At 64.4% G+C, this 15,654-nt stretch overlaps 2 protein-coding genes across 3 annotated transcripts; one reads left to right on the top strand and one right to left on the bottom strand.

The window, feature by feature from the left end:
• Positions 1 to 1,737: 1,737 nt before the first annotated feature.
• On the bottom strand, positions 1,738 to 3,872 carry LOC308038289 (tigger transposable element-derived protein 3-like; the record flags this gene model as incomplete). Its single annotated transcript, XM_080340668.1, is given in 4 exon segments — positions 1,738 to 3,543; positions 3,546 to 3,678; positions 3,680 to 3,740; positions 3,839 to 3,872. Coding segments are annotated over 4 exon segments (2,034 nt in total).
• A 464-nt stretch (positions 3,873 to 4,336) lies between these two features.
• On the top strand, positions 4,337 to 12,910 carry LOC308038293 (zinc finger protein 783-like). Of its 2 annotated transcripts, XR_013921910.1 has the most exons (7): positions 4,337 to 4,463; positions 4,619 to 5,017; positions 5,815 to 5,941; positions 7,908 to 8,021; positions 8,190 to 8,300; positions 10,143 to 12,432; positions 12,613 to 12,910. XR_013921910.1 is itself a non-coding variant. In XM_080340672.1 (6 exons), the coding sequence occupies exons 1-6, from the start codon at positions 4,440 to 4,442 to the stop codon at positions 11,060 to 11,062; spliced, it is 1,695 nt and encodes a 564-aa protein (XP_080196798.1). In that variant the 5' UTR covers positions 4,337 to 4,439; the 3' UTR covers positions 11,063 to 12,910. The 2 variants fall into 2 exon arrangements, 1 of the variants encoding a protein (XP_080196798.1); XM_080340672.1 differs by having other exon boundaries at positions 10,143 to 12,910.
• Positions 12,911 to 15,654: the final 2,744 nt, after the last annotated feature.

Raw genomic sequence — 15,654 nt, 5'->3', positions numbered from 1 at the left:
GGGGAGCTCCCAGTCAAGCTGGTCCTGCACCCCTCGGTGTTCCTGTATGCCCGCGGTTGTGCGTCCCGGTGGGGATCCCCGGTGCACCCTGGTCCTGCACCCCCGCGGTTGTTCGTCCTGATGAGGATCCCCCGGTGCACCCCGGTCCTGTCCCCCCAGTGCTGCTGCACCCCCGCAATTGTGCATCCCTGCACCCCCCCAAGTGACTGTGCATCCACATGGACAGCCCCCGTGCACCCCCTCAGGTGCTGCCTGCACCCCCATGATGGTGCATCCTGTTGAGCACTTCCCTGAGCACCCCTGGGTGCCCCCTGCACCCCCTTCCTTTGCACCCCAATGTCCTTTGCACCCCAACACCCCCACCCGTGGCACAACCACCCCTGCATCCACAGGGGAGCCCTGTGTACCCCCATTCCTGGCCAAACTGATGGATGCACCGTGAACAGCACCCCCCAGAGCACCCTGTCCTCTGTCCCCCATGGGTGTCCTGGCACATTGTGTCCCCTGCACCCACACAGGTAACTCCTGGTGCACCTTGTACCCCATGCCCCATGCACCCTGATAGGCACCTGGGGGCACCCCATCCCCAAATGTGCCTACAGGCACCTCCCGCCTGTCCTTACCAGGTGTGTCCCAACAGCCACCATCTGCCCAAACCCGCAGTGTGCCCCTGGGCACCTCCGCTCACCCTTCCCTTGGGTGCTGGCCAAGGTCCCCCCCGGGGGGTTGTGAGGGCACCCCTGGGTGCCACAGGGCGGTGGGGACATGCCTGTCCCCATCAGGGTACAGCCCCGCTGCCCCTGGTTCTCCATCCACATGGGGGGGTTGTCCCCGTGTCTGTGCCACCTTGGGGATGCTGGTGCGGCGGGGGCAGCAGTGGCCACCATGTGTCAGGGACAGGGTGCCCAGGGTGCCTCTTGGGGCACAATCCCACATCCATGGGGGGGCTGTGCAGGGGACCCCAGGGTGCACATGGGTCGTCAGCCAGGTCCCCACTGCCCACAGGTGCTGGCCGTGGCCCTGGTACCCACGTGGGGACAGCGCACGGCGGGGTGCGTGGGGGCCCAGGAGTGACGCGGTGTCACCAGGCCAAGGGGTCCGTGTACCCGAGGAGGGGAACGGGAGGTTTGGAGTGGCCCCCGCCAGCCCCAGGGGCTCTCTCTGGCTCACGGCGGAGTTTGAAGAGACGTTAAAATATGACAACCACCACTTGTGCTGCGTTTTGCTGAATTCTGCCTTTTTAATGCCTGGTGCAAACCTCCGGGCACCTCGTGCTGACAACAGCCAGTGTCACCTGGGTACCCCAAGCCCTTGTGGGAAGGAGCCGCTGCCCCCAGCATGGGGACACAGCAGCACCACCTCATGTCCCCCCACCCCAGCACACACAACTACCCCACTCAGGGCAATCCCCCCAGGGCAGCTGCACAACAGCTGCCGCCTCAGCCGCCCCCGGGACAAGGTTTTGGCAGTGGGTTCATCCCCTGGCGCTGCCTCTGCCAGCCCCCGGCGCTGCCCCGAGGGGTGGCATCCAGAGTGTGGTGGCTCCGCAGCCCCCACACGGTGCTCCCCACTGGGCACCCGCTTTGCCCCCGAGCCGCGCGGACCCACAGCAAACCCCACGGCACAACTCACACAGCACAGCTGCAGGGGACAGTGCCAGTGTCCAGTGACAGCCCCAACGAGCACCGATCCCCAGCACAGGCACCGGCGGGCCCAGGCGTGTGCTGGCTGCTCGGCTCACTGCTGGGGAGGGGTGTCCCCGCTGGGGGCTCGCCCGGCGCTGGCCGACACCATGTGCACCACGTCCTCCAGCTCGTAGAAGGCCTGGAAGAGCTCTGGCGAGGTGGCCCGGCACTCCAGGTACCGTCGCAGCGTGGCCAGGCTCCCCCAGACCTCCCGCTCCGAGGGGCAGGGCTGCACCGCTGCCGCTTCTCCCACGTCCTCTGCCATCCCCTCGTCCCCGTCCGCCTGCTCCTCGTCGCGCTCCAGCTCCTCGTCCATCAGCGTGCGCTGGTCCGGCTGCTCATGGCCGAACGCCAGGGCCTCGGTGTCGGCGCTGATGCCGGCGGCACGGAAGCAGCTGCTGATGAGCCCTGTGTGCACGTCGCCCCAGGCTTGCGCCAGCATGTGCAGGACATCCAGGAGGGTCGGCTGCCCCGTGCTGCACTCCACCGGTGGCCACCGCAGCAGCCGGCGCCGGTAGTGGCCCTTGAGGTCGCTGGTGATGCCACGGTCCAGGGGCTGGGCCAGTGTGGCAGCCGGTGGCACGAACACCATCCTGATGTTGGAGAGCTGGAGGTACGGGTGCGCCTCGTGCTTGGCGAGGAGGAGGAGGATGCTCTTCCCCCGCCGCCGCATCCCCTCGTTGAGCTCCTGCAGCCACTCGGTGAACAGTGACGCCGTCACGGCGGCCAGGCTGCCGGCACGGTAGCTCCAGGGCATCTGCCCCAGGTTGACCGCACGCAGGCAGCGGGGCCGGGGGGTCTCCCCCACCACCCGCAGTGGCACCTTCTCTGAGCCGTCGGCGTTGGCGCAGAGCAGCAGCGTCAGCCGGTCGCCGGTGCTCTCACCGGTGGGGTAGACAACCATGGCCTCGCCACAGGCGTAGATCTCTGAGGGCGCGTAGCTGCGGAGGAGCCCGGGCAGCACCGCGCTGGCCCAGTGCTCAGCCGTGGGCTGCTCCGTGTCCTCCTCCCCTGCCGGCGGCTTCTTGCAGGCGAGGCTGTGGCAAGCCCCGAAGCGGGGCAGCCACGCGCTGCTGGGCTCCGGCTCGTGCCGGCCCAGCGCCCTGGCGAGCGGTTTGGCCGTGAGCGGGAGGAGGGGGCCCGTGCCGGGCGGGTCGGCGGCGCGGGCGCCCTCCACCCAGCGCAGCAGAGCAGCCTCGAGGGCCGCGTCCTTCCCTTCCCGCCGGCGTTTGCGCTCGGGGTCACCGTGGCGATGCCACTCGCTCAGGATCCGCTCCCTGTTCTTGATGATGCGGCAGATCTGGGGCTGCGACACCCCGAAGCGCTTGGCCAGCTCGTTCTGCGACACCTTGGGCCCCTCCAGCATCTCCAGCACCCGCACCTTCTCCGTCAGCGACAGCTCCTTCCGCTCCTTGCGCGGCGCCGCTGCCGGGCCCCCCTCTGCCAGCCCCGGGGCCCGGCCGTGGCTGCCCGTGGCCCCCGGCTCGCCGAAGCCTCTCCCGCAGCGGCCGCAGGTGTAGCCGCGCTCGCCGCCGCGCTCCCGCCGGTGCCGCACCAGGTCTGGCTTCTGCGCGAAGCCTCGGCCGCACTCGGCGCACTCCCCGGGGCGGCAGTGGCGGCTCTCCAGGGCGGGGGGCGGCCGGGCGAACTCCCCGTTAGCGGGCCGGGGCTCGGCGGTGCCGCAGTACGTGCAGCCGCGCTCCCGCAGCGGCCCGGGGAGGTCGCCGGGGCCGGTGAGCGGGGCCGGGGGGCAGCCGGGCGGCGGGGACGTCCCCTCCTCCCTCTTCACCTCCTTCCCCAGCCAGGGCCCTGTGGGGACGGGAGCGCGTCGGGGGTCACCCCGCACCGGGACCCGCCCGCCGGTTCGGCGGGACCGAGCCCCCCCCCCGCCCCGCTCCCGCCCGGTTCCCCGGTGTCCCGCTCACCCTGGGAGGGGCCGGCGGGCGCCGCGTGCGGCCCGGGGCTCCGGTGCTCCCCGTAGGGCCCCCCCCCCCGCCGCCGCCGCCTCGCCGCGCTCCACCTCGGCCAGGATGTCGGGTTTGGTGACGGCGAGACCTGCACGGGGACAACGGGAGGGGCGGCGGGTGATGCCGCCGGTGGTCCCCCGTGGGGATGGGGACAGCGACGGTCCCGCGTTGATCCCGGAGCCTCACCCAGCGCGACGGGGTGGTCCCGGTCCTCCTTCATGGCACCGGCCCGATGCTCGGGGAGGCGCGGCAGCTGCTCCCAGTGCCGGTCGCGGCGAGGCCTCACCTGCGGGAGGGGCGGTGAAGGATGCGGCGCATCGGGACGATGGCGACAGGCGGGCGGCGAGCCTGCCGAGCCCCGCGGTGCCGGTGCCGGTGCCGCTGCCGTACCTGGGCCAGGCCCCGCCCCCTCCCGTCCGCTCGCGCCCGGAGCAGCCCCGGCCCCGCCCCCGCCCCGCGCGCTCCCGCTGCCGCTGGCGGGAGCGCGCGCACGGGCATGCCCCACCCCGCTCTACCCAGCTATTGGTCCGCCATCAGCGGGCGCCGCGCGGATTGGCCGAGCCGCCACCCAATGAGCGCGCGGTCGGGGATGCGGCGCTGACGGCGGTTCCCTCCCGGCGAGCGGCGGTCCGCCCCGCCGCTAGGTGTCGCCGCGGCCCCGCCCGCCGCCGCTCCCAGCGTGCCCCGCGCTCTCGGCATGGCCGCTCTGCCCCGCCGCTGCTGAGGAGGCGCCGCCGCTGCCCGCCCCGCTTCGCTCCGCTGCCCCCGCCACCGCACCCGCTGGGCCATGGCCGACTGGGCCCCCGCTCAGGTAAGCGCCGCCGCCGCCTCCCCGCCGTCCCCTTCCCCCGTAGCCGCCGCCCCCCGGCCCGGCCCCGTCTCCCGCCCCCCCGCGCCTGAGGCCTCTCGGCCCCGCTCCCCCCGCGGCCCGGCCGGCGGAACCAGGCCCCGTGTGTGCGCCCGCAGGAGCTGGACTGGAGGATGGAGTCGCAGGAGCTGGCCCTGGAGCAGCCGCTGGCCGCCCCCGAGCAGAGCCCCGGCGCCAAGCCCGAGTCCCCGGCCGCGGAGCTCTCCCTGACGCTGGTCACCGAGATCCAGACCGTGGACAGGAAGGTGGACACACAGGCCGCCCAGCTCATGAACCTGGAGGGCAGGATGAGGATGGCGGAGACGAAGCTGATCGGCTGCGAGAAGACGGCGGTGGAATTCGGGAACCAGCTGGAGAGCAAGTGGACAGCGCTGGGCACCCTCATCCAGGAGTACGGGCAGCTGCAGCGGCGCCTGGAGAACATGGAGAACCTGCTGAAGAACAGAAACTTCTGGATCCTGCGGCTGCCCCCGGGGGCGAAGGGGGAAGTCCCCAAGGTAACGGTGTCCCCTCTCTGGTTGTTTTTCTGCATGTTCCCCGTGTTCACAATGCAGCTCCCCTGTGGCGGTGTCATCTTGGTGAGAGGTATCACCAGGGGCACCAGAATCGCCTCAGGGCTCAAAATGGCGGCCAAAGGGTCAGGAGGATCAGCTCGGGACAAAAGAGACCTTGAGGTGCTGGAGCAAGTGGAGAGAAGGGAACAGAGCTGGTGAGAGGCTGGAGCACAAGTGTGATGGAGACTGAGGGACTTGGGGGGTTCAGCTGGAGAACAGGAGCTGAGGGGAGACAGGGACACAAAGAAACGGCCTCAGGTTGCCCAGGGGAGGTTGAGGTTGGATGTGGGAACAATTTCTTCCCCAAAGGGCTGTGGGGCATTGGAACAGACTGCCCAGGGCAGTGCTGGAGTCACCAGCCCTGGAGGGCTGGACAGACGGACAGGAGGTTCTCAGGACATGGGGCAGTGCCGGGGCTGAGGGAACACTTGGACTCGATGATCTTGAGGGGCTTTTCCAACCAAAACGATTCTCTGATGAGCGCAGGTCCCCTTGCGTTAGTTACACACAAGACTCAGCCCCGTGTGCCCACCCGGGTTTGGTAACGTCCCCAGTTCCTCTTCAGAGGCTGAACCTCTCGGAAGTGAAGCGAGGAAGAGTCTGTGCCGGGTGCTGTGCACAGGACGTCGCCCACGCGGAACCGTCTTGTGCAGCCCTTGAGGATTTTGAATGATAAAACATCCCCTGGGTGTTTTCTTCAGGAAACAAAACAACCAAGCGTACGGTGCCTCTAATTGCAGGTCCCCGTGGTGTTCAATGATGCTTCGTTTAACTTCGAGGAGGAGGATTGGAAGAGCCTGAACGAGTGGCAGAAGGAGCTCTACAGGCACATCATGAAAGGAAACTACGAGGCTGTCATCTCGATGGGTAAAGACGAGCAGGGCTTCAGCTGCCGCAGGTTTTCTCCAGACGGGATCTGCAGCTGCACCTGCGGGACTGGGGAGCGGAGAGGGTGTGCGGGGTGGGAATTAGCTCAGTTTGACAGTGAGGGATGTCTGGAGTGTCACCGCAGTGACCACAGCTCCCTGATGGTCTCTGTGAGTGAGCACTTGGGTTGTGAGGAGGAGTGAGAGGAGGGAAACCCTGAGCACAGGGCACACATGGAGCTGCTGGAGAGGGGCCAGAAGAGCCCCAGGAATGACCCGAGGCTGGAACAGCTCTGCTGGGGACAGGGGAGAGAGCTGGGGTGTTCAACTGGGGAAGAGAAGCTCCGGGAAGACCTTAGTGCAGCCTTTCTGTGCTTAAAAGGGGCCCGTAAGAAAGATGGGGACAGAGTTTTGAGCCAGGCCTGTTGTGATAGGACAAGGGGTGATGGTTTAAACTAAAGGAGGGAGATTCAGGCCGGACACGAGGAAGGAATTGTTGCCCTGAGGATGGTGAGAGCCTGGCCCAGGTACCCAGAGAGGGGGTGGATGAACCATCCCTGAGACACCCCAGGCCAGGCTGGACGGGGCTCTGAGCACCCTGAGCTGGTGACGATGTCCCTGTCATGGCAGGGAGGGCACTGCGGGGCTGGGAAGGTCCTTTCAACCCAAACTGTTCTGATTCTGTGGTTCTGAGACAGGGAAGAGGGAGTTCATCACGCGAAGCTCCCCAGATCCACTGCGCTGGGTGCCTCCGCCTGCTCGCTGCTCAGTACCTGGCAGCAGAGGGGTGTCCTGCCCCCCAGCTTCCTTCCAGCCCCCTCTGTCCTGTCCCCCCTGCTTCTCTGCCTTCTGTGTGGGAGAAACGTGAGGTTTGGCAGCTGCGCCCATGCTCTGTCTGACCGCGGCCTCAGCCCAGGAACGTTTCTTGCGCAAGCGGTTGCGATATCTGCTCCTGGGTTGCCGGGGAGAAGCAGCTGGCTCAGGGCAGCTCATTTGCAGCCGAACAAGCATTCTCTGCTCGCTCCATCCCATCCGGCTGCGGGGATTCCCTGCGGGGGGACACGTTCCTATCACAGATACCTGCGTGTTGTGAGAAATGATTTTGCCGTGGCTGCACACCAGTGGTAGAGCGACAGCTCCCCCTGTGCTGTGCAGGCCCAGTTCAGGCCTTTTGTCCTCTTTTGGTTTGGATTGTTTTTTTTTCACATTTCTTCCTCTGTTTTTTGGGGTGTTTTTGGACAGAGGTTTCTGCCGTCCCTGTGCCAGGGACAAAGCTGAAGGATAAATAATGCCCGCCCCATTCTGTTCACAAACCAATCCTGCACCCTGTGCTGGAGGCGCAGGAACGCCACAGTCCCACCGAAGGGGATCTGTGGATCTGAGCTTAGATTCTAAGCCTGAGCTTAGAAAAACCTACCTGTGCTTCATCTGAAGGTTTCCTTTGAGCCATGAGGTTTAGGGGTTCAGCCCTCGCAAAGGCGAACGGCTCCGCAGCGGTGGGAACGAGCGCCCAGAGCTCGCGCTGGTTTGGAGATGAAGTTTTGCACTCCCCGCCCCGGGAGAGATGGTGACTGTCCCCTTTCCCCCACCCACGTCCACGAGCAGCCGCTGAGTCGGATGAGTGGGACGGAGCGGCCCTGGCTGGAGGGAACCGCCTGGGGAGGGCACTTCCCCCGCGGCCGCTGTGACAGCTCTGCCGCTGTCCCCGAGCTGGAGTCCCCTTTGCAATGGATCTGCGGACCTTAGCGGAGCGAGGAGGAGAAGGAAGCCTGGAGGTAAGCATAGCCGCGGTTCCTCCTACCCCAGGGCCCGGGTGAGCGGTGCAGAGAGCAGCTTCGTGAGCCTCTCCTTCCGTCCCCGTCACCTCCAGCAGCGCAGGAAGGTTGTTGGGCGAAGGCTGGAGAGTCTCTCCCGTGCGAGGGCGAAGGAAATGCTCTGATCCTCCTTGTTTTTTCTTTTACGTGCAGATGCTGCCATTTCGAAGCCCGACCTCCTGTCCCGCATTGAGCAAGGCGAGGATCCCAACGCGGAGGATCAGGATGACTCGGAGGGAGGAGAATCCCCCACAGAGCCCAGCACCGGTGAGCCACGCGGTTCCTGGGCCTCGGCGGGAGGTGACGAGCGGACACGTGGCTCCCAGCGCTCTCCTGCTCACCTCTTCTGTTGCTTTTCTTACCCAATGTGACCATCTCTCCTGAAATAAAGCAGGCACGAGCGTAAACTCCTGTTGTTCTCTCTATTGCACACAGAGTTTTCCTTTCCTGGTCCCAATGACAGCTCGTGGAGTAAATACGAAGACACTCTGGTCGAAAGCCACGAGGGCTCCGATGAAGAAGAGAGCATGGAGGTCCCTGGTAGCTGTGAGTGACGGCGCAGAGCTGGGCCCCGCGCTGCGCGGGGGCAGGGGGAAGCGGGCGGGGGTTTTTGGGGTTGCCCGGGGTGAGCTGCACTCGCCGAGGGCTCTGCCGGGCTCCCCTCAAGACTCGGGGACGGCAGCCGAGGCAGGTGGACCCGCACGTGCGGCACACGAGCGGTACAGGCAGCCGGGGCGGGCGGGGGGCTGCGATCACCCGTGCGGTGCCGCCGCACGCGGGCAGGTCGTGTGTTTGGGCAGCCTGGGCGCGGAGGTGAGCGGGAGCGAGCTTCAACGGCATGGGCAGCAAAGCTCTTGAAGTCTTTTCCAGATGTGTAAAGCGATATTTGTCACAGCTTTCTCTGTCAGGCTGCTTGTGGCGCAGCACTTGTGGCCCTGTCACCGCCCGTCACTCCAGGTCCCTGCTGTGGAACATGGGGACTTGTGAGCCGCCTTGGGACACGTCCCTATCTGGACGTGCCTCTGGCTGCATGTTTAGACATCTAGTGAAGGGATGAGCAGACAAAGAGCCCGTGATAGTGCTGAGCACTCTGCTCTGGGCGCACAGGTGCTCGGCACAGTGTCACCCGTGGTTTTCAGCCCTTTTCTCATGTCCCCAAGTCCTTCGGGCACTTTTCAGGGTCCTTGGCGGTCACTTTGAGTTACCATTTATGCCATGGGGCATCCTCTGGCGGTACAAGCCCGGAAGAAAGAGGTTTTATTCCTTACTCTGCATTTTTTTTTGCCTTTACCCCAAACCACATTTTAAAGACCTGTTGTGCTTTGCCTCCTGCTGAGGAGCACACTCTTTGTCTAGCTCTGTGTAGAGACCTTGTCATAGTGTCTGAGCTTTCCCAAGGAGTCTTTGTCGGTGATGTGGATGAGGGGATGGAGCGCACCCCAGTGAGTTTGCGGACACACCGGGTTGGATGGGAGTGTTGATCTGCATGAGGGCAGGAGGCTCCACAGGGAAATCTGGACCAGCTGGATCGATGTGCTGAGCCCAGTTTCCTGAGGGTCACCAAGGCCACGTGCCGGGTCCTGCACTTGGGTCACAACAACCCCATGGAGGCAGCAGCTGGGGACAGCGGCTGGAGAAGGACCTGGGGTGTTGGTGACAGAGGCTGAACATGAGCCAGCGAGTGCCCAGGTGGCCAAGAGGCCACCAGCATCCTGGCTGGTGCCAGCACCGGTGTGGCCAGCAGGCCCAGGGCAGTGACCGTCCCTGTGCTGGGACCTGGGGAGGACAAACCGCCAATCCTGGGGGCAATTTTGGGCCCCTCACGCCAAGAAAGGCCTTGAGGTGCTGGAGCGAGTGGAGAGAAGGGAACGGAGCTGGTGAGGGGCTGGAGCACAAGTGTGATGGAGCGGCTGCGGGACCTGGGGGGTTCAGCTGGAGAACAGGAGCTGAGGGGAGACAGGGACACAAAGAAACGGCCTCAAGTTGCGCCAGGGGAGGTTGAGGTTGGATCTGGGGAACAATTTCTTCCCCAAAGGGCTGTGGGGCATTGGAACAGGCTGCCCAGGGCAGTGCTGGAGTCACCATCCCTGGAGGGCTGGACAGACGGACAGGAGGTTCTCAGGACATGGGGCAGTGCTAGATTTAGGTTACAGTTGGAGTTGATGAGCTTGATGGTCTTTTTCAGCCTAAATAGTTCTATAATTCCACATCAAAGCCCTTTGGCTTTGTTTCCATTCCCGTCCTGGTTGGTAGCTCCGAGCCGGGACTGCAGCCCCGTAGCGCCTGGTGCGTGTGGCGCAGAGGCCACCTCTGCCCTCAGAGCTGCAGTCTAAATAACGAGGCTGTTCTTATCTCAAAGAAATGACACGACTGTCTCTGCTCTGCCAGATGAACAGCAGTGTGACGAGGAAGATCCCGAAAGCCTCAAGCTCTCCGACTCCTTGTCAGGAAAGTGGGAAGAAGTTTTCTCGAGCCCAGAAGAAGAGATGAAGCCAAGCGGCAAGAGCCGCAGCGGATCGGCCCCGCAGCAGAGAGCCGCGACGGGCAACGGGCTGAGGCGTTCCGCTCGCCGGGGGAGGGACTTGGCCAAGAAGGACGTTCCCGAGGACGTGGCCACGGTGGAGGGGCCATACATCTGCTGCGAGTGCGGGCAGAGCTTCCTGGACAAGGAGCTCTTCACCGCCCACCAGAAAGCGCACGCCGAGGAGGAGGCCTGCACGTCGCTGGAGCACGGAGAAGCCTTCCGGCAGAAAGCCAAAGCCACCCCTACGAAAGCCCAAGGGCCCTCCCGCTCCAAACCCTCCAAGCGCCCTGATGGGGAGAAAAGCTCCGGTTTCAAGTACGGCTTCGTCCGGCACCAGGTGAACAACACGGTGGAGAGGCCCTACACCTGCTCGCAGTGCAAGGAGAGCTTCAGCCTGGAGGTCAGCCTGATCCTGCACCAGAAGCTGCACACCGGGAAGGGCGACGGGCCGCTGACGTGCACCTACTGCGGGAAGGACTTCCGAGACCTCTCCAAAGCCATCCGGCACCAGCGCATCCACACCGGCGAGCGGCCCTACCAGTGCACGGCCTGCGGCAAGAGCTTCATCCGCCGCGACCACCTCATCAAACACTGGCGGGTCCACACCGGGGAGACCCCCTACCAGTGCCCCGTCTGCGGGAAGCATTTCCGCTACAAAGAGTCTCTCAACTGCCACCAGAAAATCCACTCCCGCAACCCGCAGCCCATGGAGGATTCGCAGCACAGCCTGGAGTCGGCGACCCAAACCGGCCACTTGTGCGTGAAAAAAGAAACTAAGGAGTAGCGCCCGGCGGGGGCCGGGCCGGAGGCGCTCGCGGTGACGGTGACGGTCGAGCAGGTGGATGTGCAGCGTGGTGGGAGGTGAACTCGTTTCGCAGCTAATCCATGTGGTCATGCTAACCAAGCCCGCTTTGTCGAAGCAGCAAAGCAATTCCTCTTAAAAAAACACAAAAACTCTGATGGGGCGACCCAGGCACCTCTTGGACCCCGCGGGGTGACGTGGGGCTTTCCAGCGGCCCGGGCGCATCCTGGCTGTCCCAACACAGGGTGGGATCTTCGCCTGTAGAGAAGAACCCCGAGTGCTTCTCCGGGGTGCATATTCAGCAGGTGTTTCCCCACCGATCTTTGTGCATACGCGGGAGTGACGAGCTTTTGCTTTCTTCTTTCCGCTCCTTTCACACGGCGAGGCTGGAGGCGCCAGGGAGGGCAGGACGGTGCTGGTGCCCGTTCCCGGTGCCCGTTCCCGGCGCCGATCCCGGTGCCGCTCCCCAGCGCCTTGTCGCGTTCCCAGCGGCAGCGCCGCGCGGCAAGACCAGGGCTGGGATGAACCGAGTGAGGCAGAAAGGTGGGTTAGGGGCACGGGGTTGGATTTGTCAGAGGTGGAAGAGCCGAGAGCGGCAGAGAGCGAGGTGAGGAGAAGCAGGTGCAGGAGGAGAGTGGGGCAGGGGAAGGGGCTGAGGAGGAGGGAAGGGCACGTGCGGGGGTGCCGTTGGGTCGCTCGCCCGCGGAGGATGCGTCTCTGTTCTTTGGAAGGATTTTTCTGGTACCAGCCGCGTTGTCGTTTCCCTCGGCGCGAGGGAGCGGAGCCGCTGCTCCTCACACGGACTCCTGGCAATGAAGGCGGTTTTATTGCTATTTTTTAACTGGGTTTGGTCTCACACTCAGGTAAGTCAGATGAGTGAAAGCAACTTCTCCTAACCCCTGTAAAGAGCTGTTTGGTTTTTAGTTAATCTAGAAGTGGTATATTATTATTATTATTAATTATTATTATTATTATTATAATACTACAAGGAAATGCGTGACACTATATTCCACAGTTGATCTAAAGCACTTAAATGTATGAGATAACTGACCAGAGTTTTTCCCGATGTCTGTGTAAATATTGGTCGAGTTCTCGGAGCTAATTGCTGTTGTTCCTGAGGTGGCTCTCAGTGGTGTCTGTGTCGTCGGCTGCTGGTTCGTGGTCGTGTTTTGTAATAACTTTTGTAAGTCTGTCAATACAGTGTTTTTCCGTTCCGAAGCCCGTCTGGGGCGTGTGGTCGCAGCCCCGCTCCCTTCGCCCCCCTCGCTGTTTCGTCCTTGCTCGCCCCCCGTGCCGTGACACCTGCAGCACCTTTGCCCAGCACCCGGCTGGTGTTTATTAGCGTTTTCCAGGTAATTTGCAGAACTAACGGACCGCACAAGCCGAGCGGGCTCTGCTCAAGCCTGTTACTGTCTGTGCTGAGCATCCGGGGAGCCGGGGCCGGCAAACCGAGCTGCTCGGTGCGCCACCGGGGCTGCTGTGGCCCATGTCTGGCGTTTGGGCTTCGTGTTTTTAAGCTTTTTCTCTGGTAGCGCGCGGGCTGGCAGCAGGCTTCGTTTGACCTGAGCATTATGTACTGTGGGAGGTTGTGGTGGCGGCCGGCGCTGCCGCGGGACAGAGCGGGACCATCCCGTGCCGGGAGAAGCGCCGGCGCGGCTGCGGCTCTGGGAGCTCGTGGACTGGCTGCAGGGGGTGAGAAGAGCCCCGGCGCTCTGCCCGTGGTGCAGCCGCAGCGCCCGCGGTTTGTCTCTCACCGGACGGCACGTTCTGGCAGCCCGCAGCGCTGGAGGGACCTCGGCAAATGGGACCGGGCTCGTTCGTGCCCGTCGGAGCCACCGAGCCGGGCTGCGCTGGGTTGGCATCATCGCTTCCTCGCTCGCACGTACCCAAACTCTTTGTACCGGGGCTGCCAATAAACTGTTCCTGCCAGGCCTGGCCCCCGGGCAGCGCCCCGGACCTTTGTCTCGCTGCGCCGGGGCCCCGCGTGGCCTGGAGGACACGGGGGGACACTGGGGACCCGGGGCTGGGGGGACAGGGGGTGCCTGTGGTGTCCCAGCAGGGTCCTGCCCGTGGTGTCCCAGCAGGGTCCTGCCCTTGCCCAGCAGCACATCCCCCAGCGCTGGCCCGGGAGGGTTGTACCCATCATGTCACCCCTGCCTGGCCCCAGGACTGTGTCTGTTGGGGGGTCACCTCTGTCCTGGGGTGTTTGTGGAGGGTGCCTGGCACAGCTCCAGCACCCTGTGTCCCACCTGTCCCCACGTCTCTGCTCGCTGGTGTCCTGCACCGCAGGGTGCGGAGGGGACACACCTGCACTTCTAGAAGCTCCAGGAGCTGGAGCCCCGGGCAGATCCACTGGACAGACCCCTCTGGGCAGATCCCCCGGACAGATCCCCCGGGCAGATCCCCCCACGCTCCAAGGAACCGGGGGGGCTGGGGAGGGGGCAAAGCATCAATCCAGCGCTCAGGCACAGGGTGGCGGCTGCTGGTGGCAGCGAGGCTGAGCACATGGAGACACTGTAAATATCCACATATGTACGTTTATGGTGTGTACATGCGCTGTGGGTATGTGCATATATATATATAGACATGTACATACATGGCCAGGAGCCCAGATCAGGCACGCAGTGCTTGCGTGGACACAGCACCAGTGGCCGCATCCAGGTCCCCTCTGGCTGATTGCAATGTGGATCCGCTAGTGGGAAATAAATATGATAAATATAGATAGATCTAGATAAACATAAATATAGATGTGTCTGCACATGTAGAGTGTGGGTCCCTCCCAGTTCGGCTCAGCACTCCCTGTGCCCTGGGATCCCAGTCTCCCCAGTTGCACTGGGACAGCCATGCGCCAGGGCAGTGACCTCCTGCCCCAGAGCTGCTCCTGGTGTCGCCCCCATGGCTCGCTGGGACAGCCCGGAGGGGCCTGGACAGGGGGTCCCTAATTCAGGTCCCCGCCCGTCGTCGCTCTGGTGTCCCCCATTCCGCATTGCCCCTCCCTGTTTCCGCAATCCCGAGGGTTTCCTGCCCTTCCCGTGCTCCGTGTCACCCTCTTCCCCCCATTGTCACCCCATGCCGGGGGTCCCCAAGGTCAGGACCAGGAGCAAGGCTGGAGGAGCTGCTGCCACGCACGGGCTGCGGCTGGGGCTGCGCAGGGGACACGGCTGCACCGGGAGGGACGGGGGGACACAACGCAAGGGACGGGATGGCGTGGGGTGGGATTGAGTGGGGATGGGATGAGATGACATGGGACAGCGTGGAGGGGATGGAATGGGGTGGGAAAGGATGGACAGGGTGGGATTGGGTGGGGATAAGATGAAATGGGATGTGACAAGATGGATGGGATGGGATGGACGGGTGGGATTGGGTGGGGATGGGGCAAGGTGGATGGGATGGGACAGGGCAGGATGGGGTGGGACAGGATGGAACTGGATGCAACGGATGGGACAGAAGGGCACAGATGGGATGGACAGGGTGGGACACAACAAGACTAGACAGGATATGACAGGATGGAAGGGGACAGGATGGAATGGGATGGGACAGGGTGCAGTGGGACAGGACAGAACAGGACTGGGTGGGCTGAGCCAGGACGGGGTGGGACAAGACGGGACAGGATGTGCTGCGATGGACAGGAGGGGACACAAGAAGACTGGACAGGACATGACAGGATGGGGTGGGATGGGACAGGGAGAATGGAATGGGACAGCATGGATGGGACAGAACAGGGTGTGATGGGACAGGACAGGGTGCAATGGGACAGCGTGGATGGGACAGGACAGAGCAGATGTGGCAGGATGGATGGGATGGGACAGGACAGATGTGACAGGATGGATGGGACAGGACAGGGCAGATGTGACAGGATGGATGGGACAGGACAGGGCAGATGTGACAGGATGGATGGGATGGGACAGGACAGATGTGACAGGATGGATGGGACAGGACAGGGCAGATGTGACAGGATGGATGGGATGGGACAGGACAGATGTGACAGGATGGACGGGGCGGTACAGGACAGATGCGAGAGGATGGACGGGGCGGTACAGGACGGCGCAGGACGGACCGTGACCGAACGGGACGGGATGAGGCAGGACGGGGGGTCGGACAGTCGGTGCGTCTCCGCGGAGCCCGGCAGCCCGGTCCGGCGGGGGCGGGGGCCGGTCCGAGGTGGGGGGGTGGGTGTCGGTCTCCATAGCGACCCCGCCCTCCGGCCGCCATTTCACGGGCCCGCGGGGCCGCCGGGCGGGGGCGGGGCCGGCAGGGGGCGCTCGCGCAGCCCCGGCCATGGCGGCGCCCGACGGGGCGGGCAGGGGGACCCCCGGGACCCCCCCGGGCCCCCTGGCCTGACCCCGGCTCCTGCCGGGCCCCCCGTGTCTCCACAGTCCCCTCCAGTCTGCCCCCGGTGCCCGGACCCCGCGTCATCCCCAGTCTGCCCAGTCCCTCCCCAGTTACCCCGTACAGCCCCCCCAGTTTCCTCAGCTCCCCCTCAGTCCCGCCCAGTTGTCCTGTCAGTCACCCCTCAGTCCTCCCAGTCAGCCCAGTTACCCCTAGAGCAGCTCCAGCCTCCCCAATCAGCCCAG

This window comes from Nesoenas mayeri (assembly GCF_963082525.1).
Source record: "Nesoenas mayeri genome assembly, chromosome: 2".
NCBI lineage: Eukaryota > Metazoa > Chordata > Aves > Columbiformes > Columbidae > Nesoenas > Nesoenas mayeri.
Note: the sequence above shows the minus strand (reverse complement) of the source record. Positions and strands in the feature narration are given on the sequence as shown.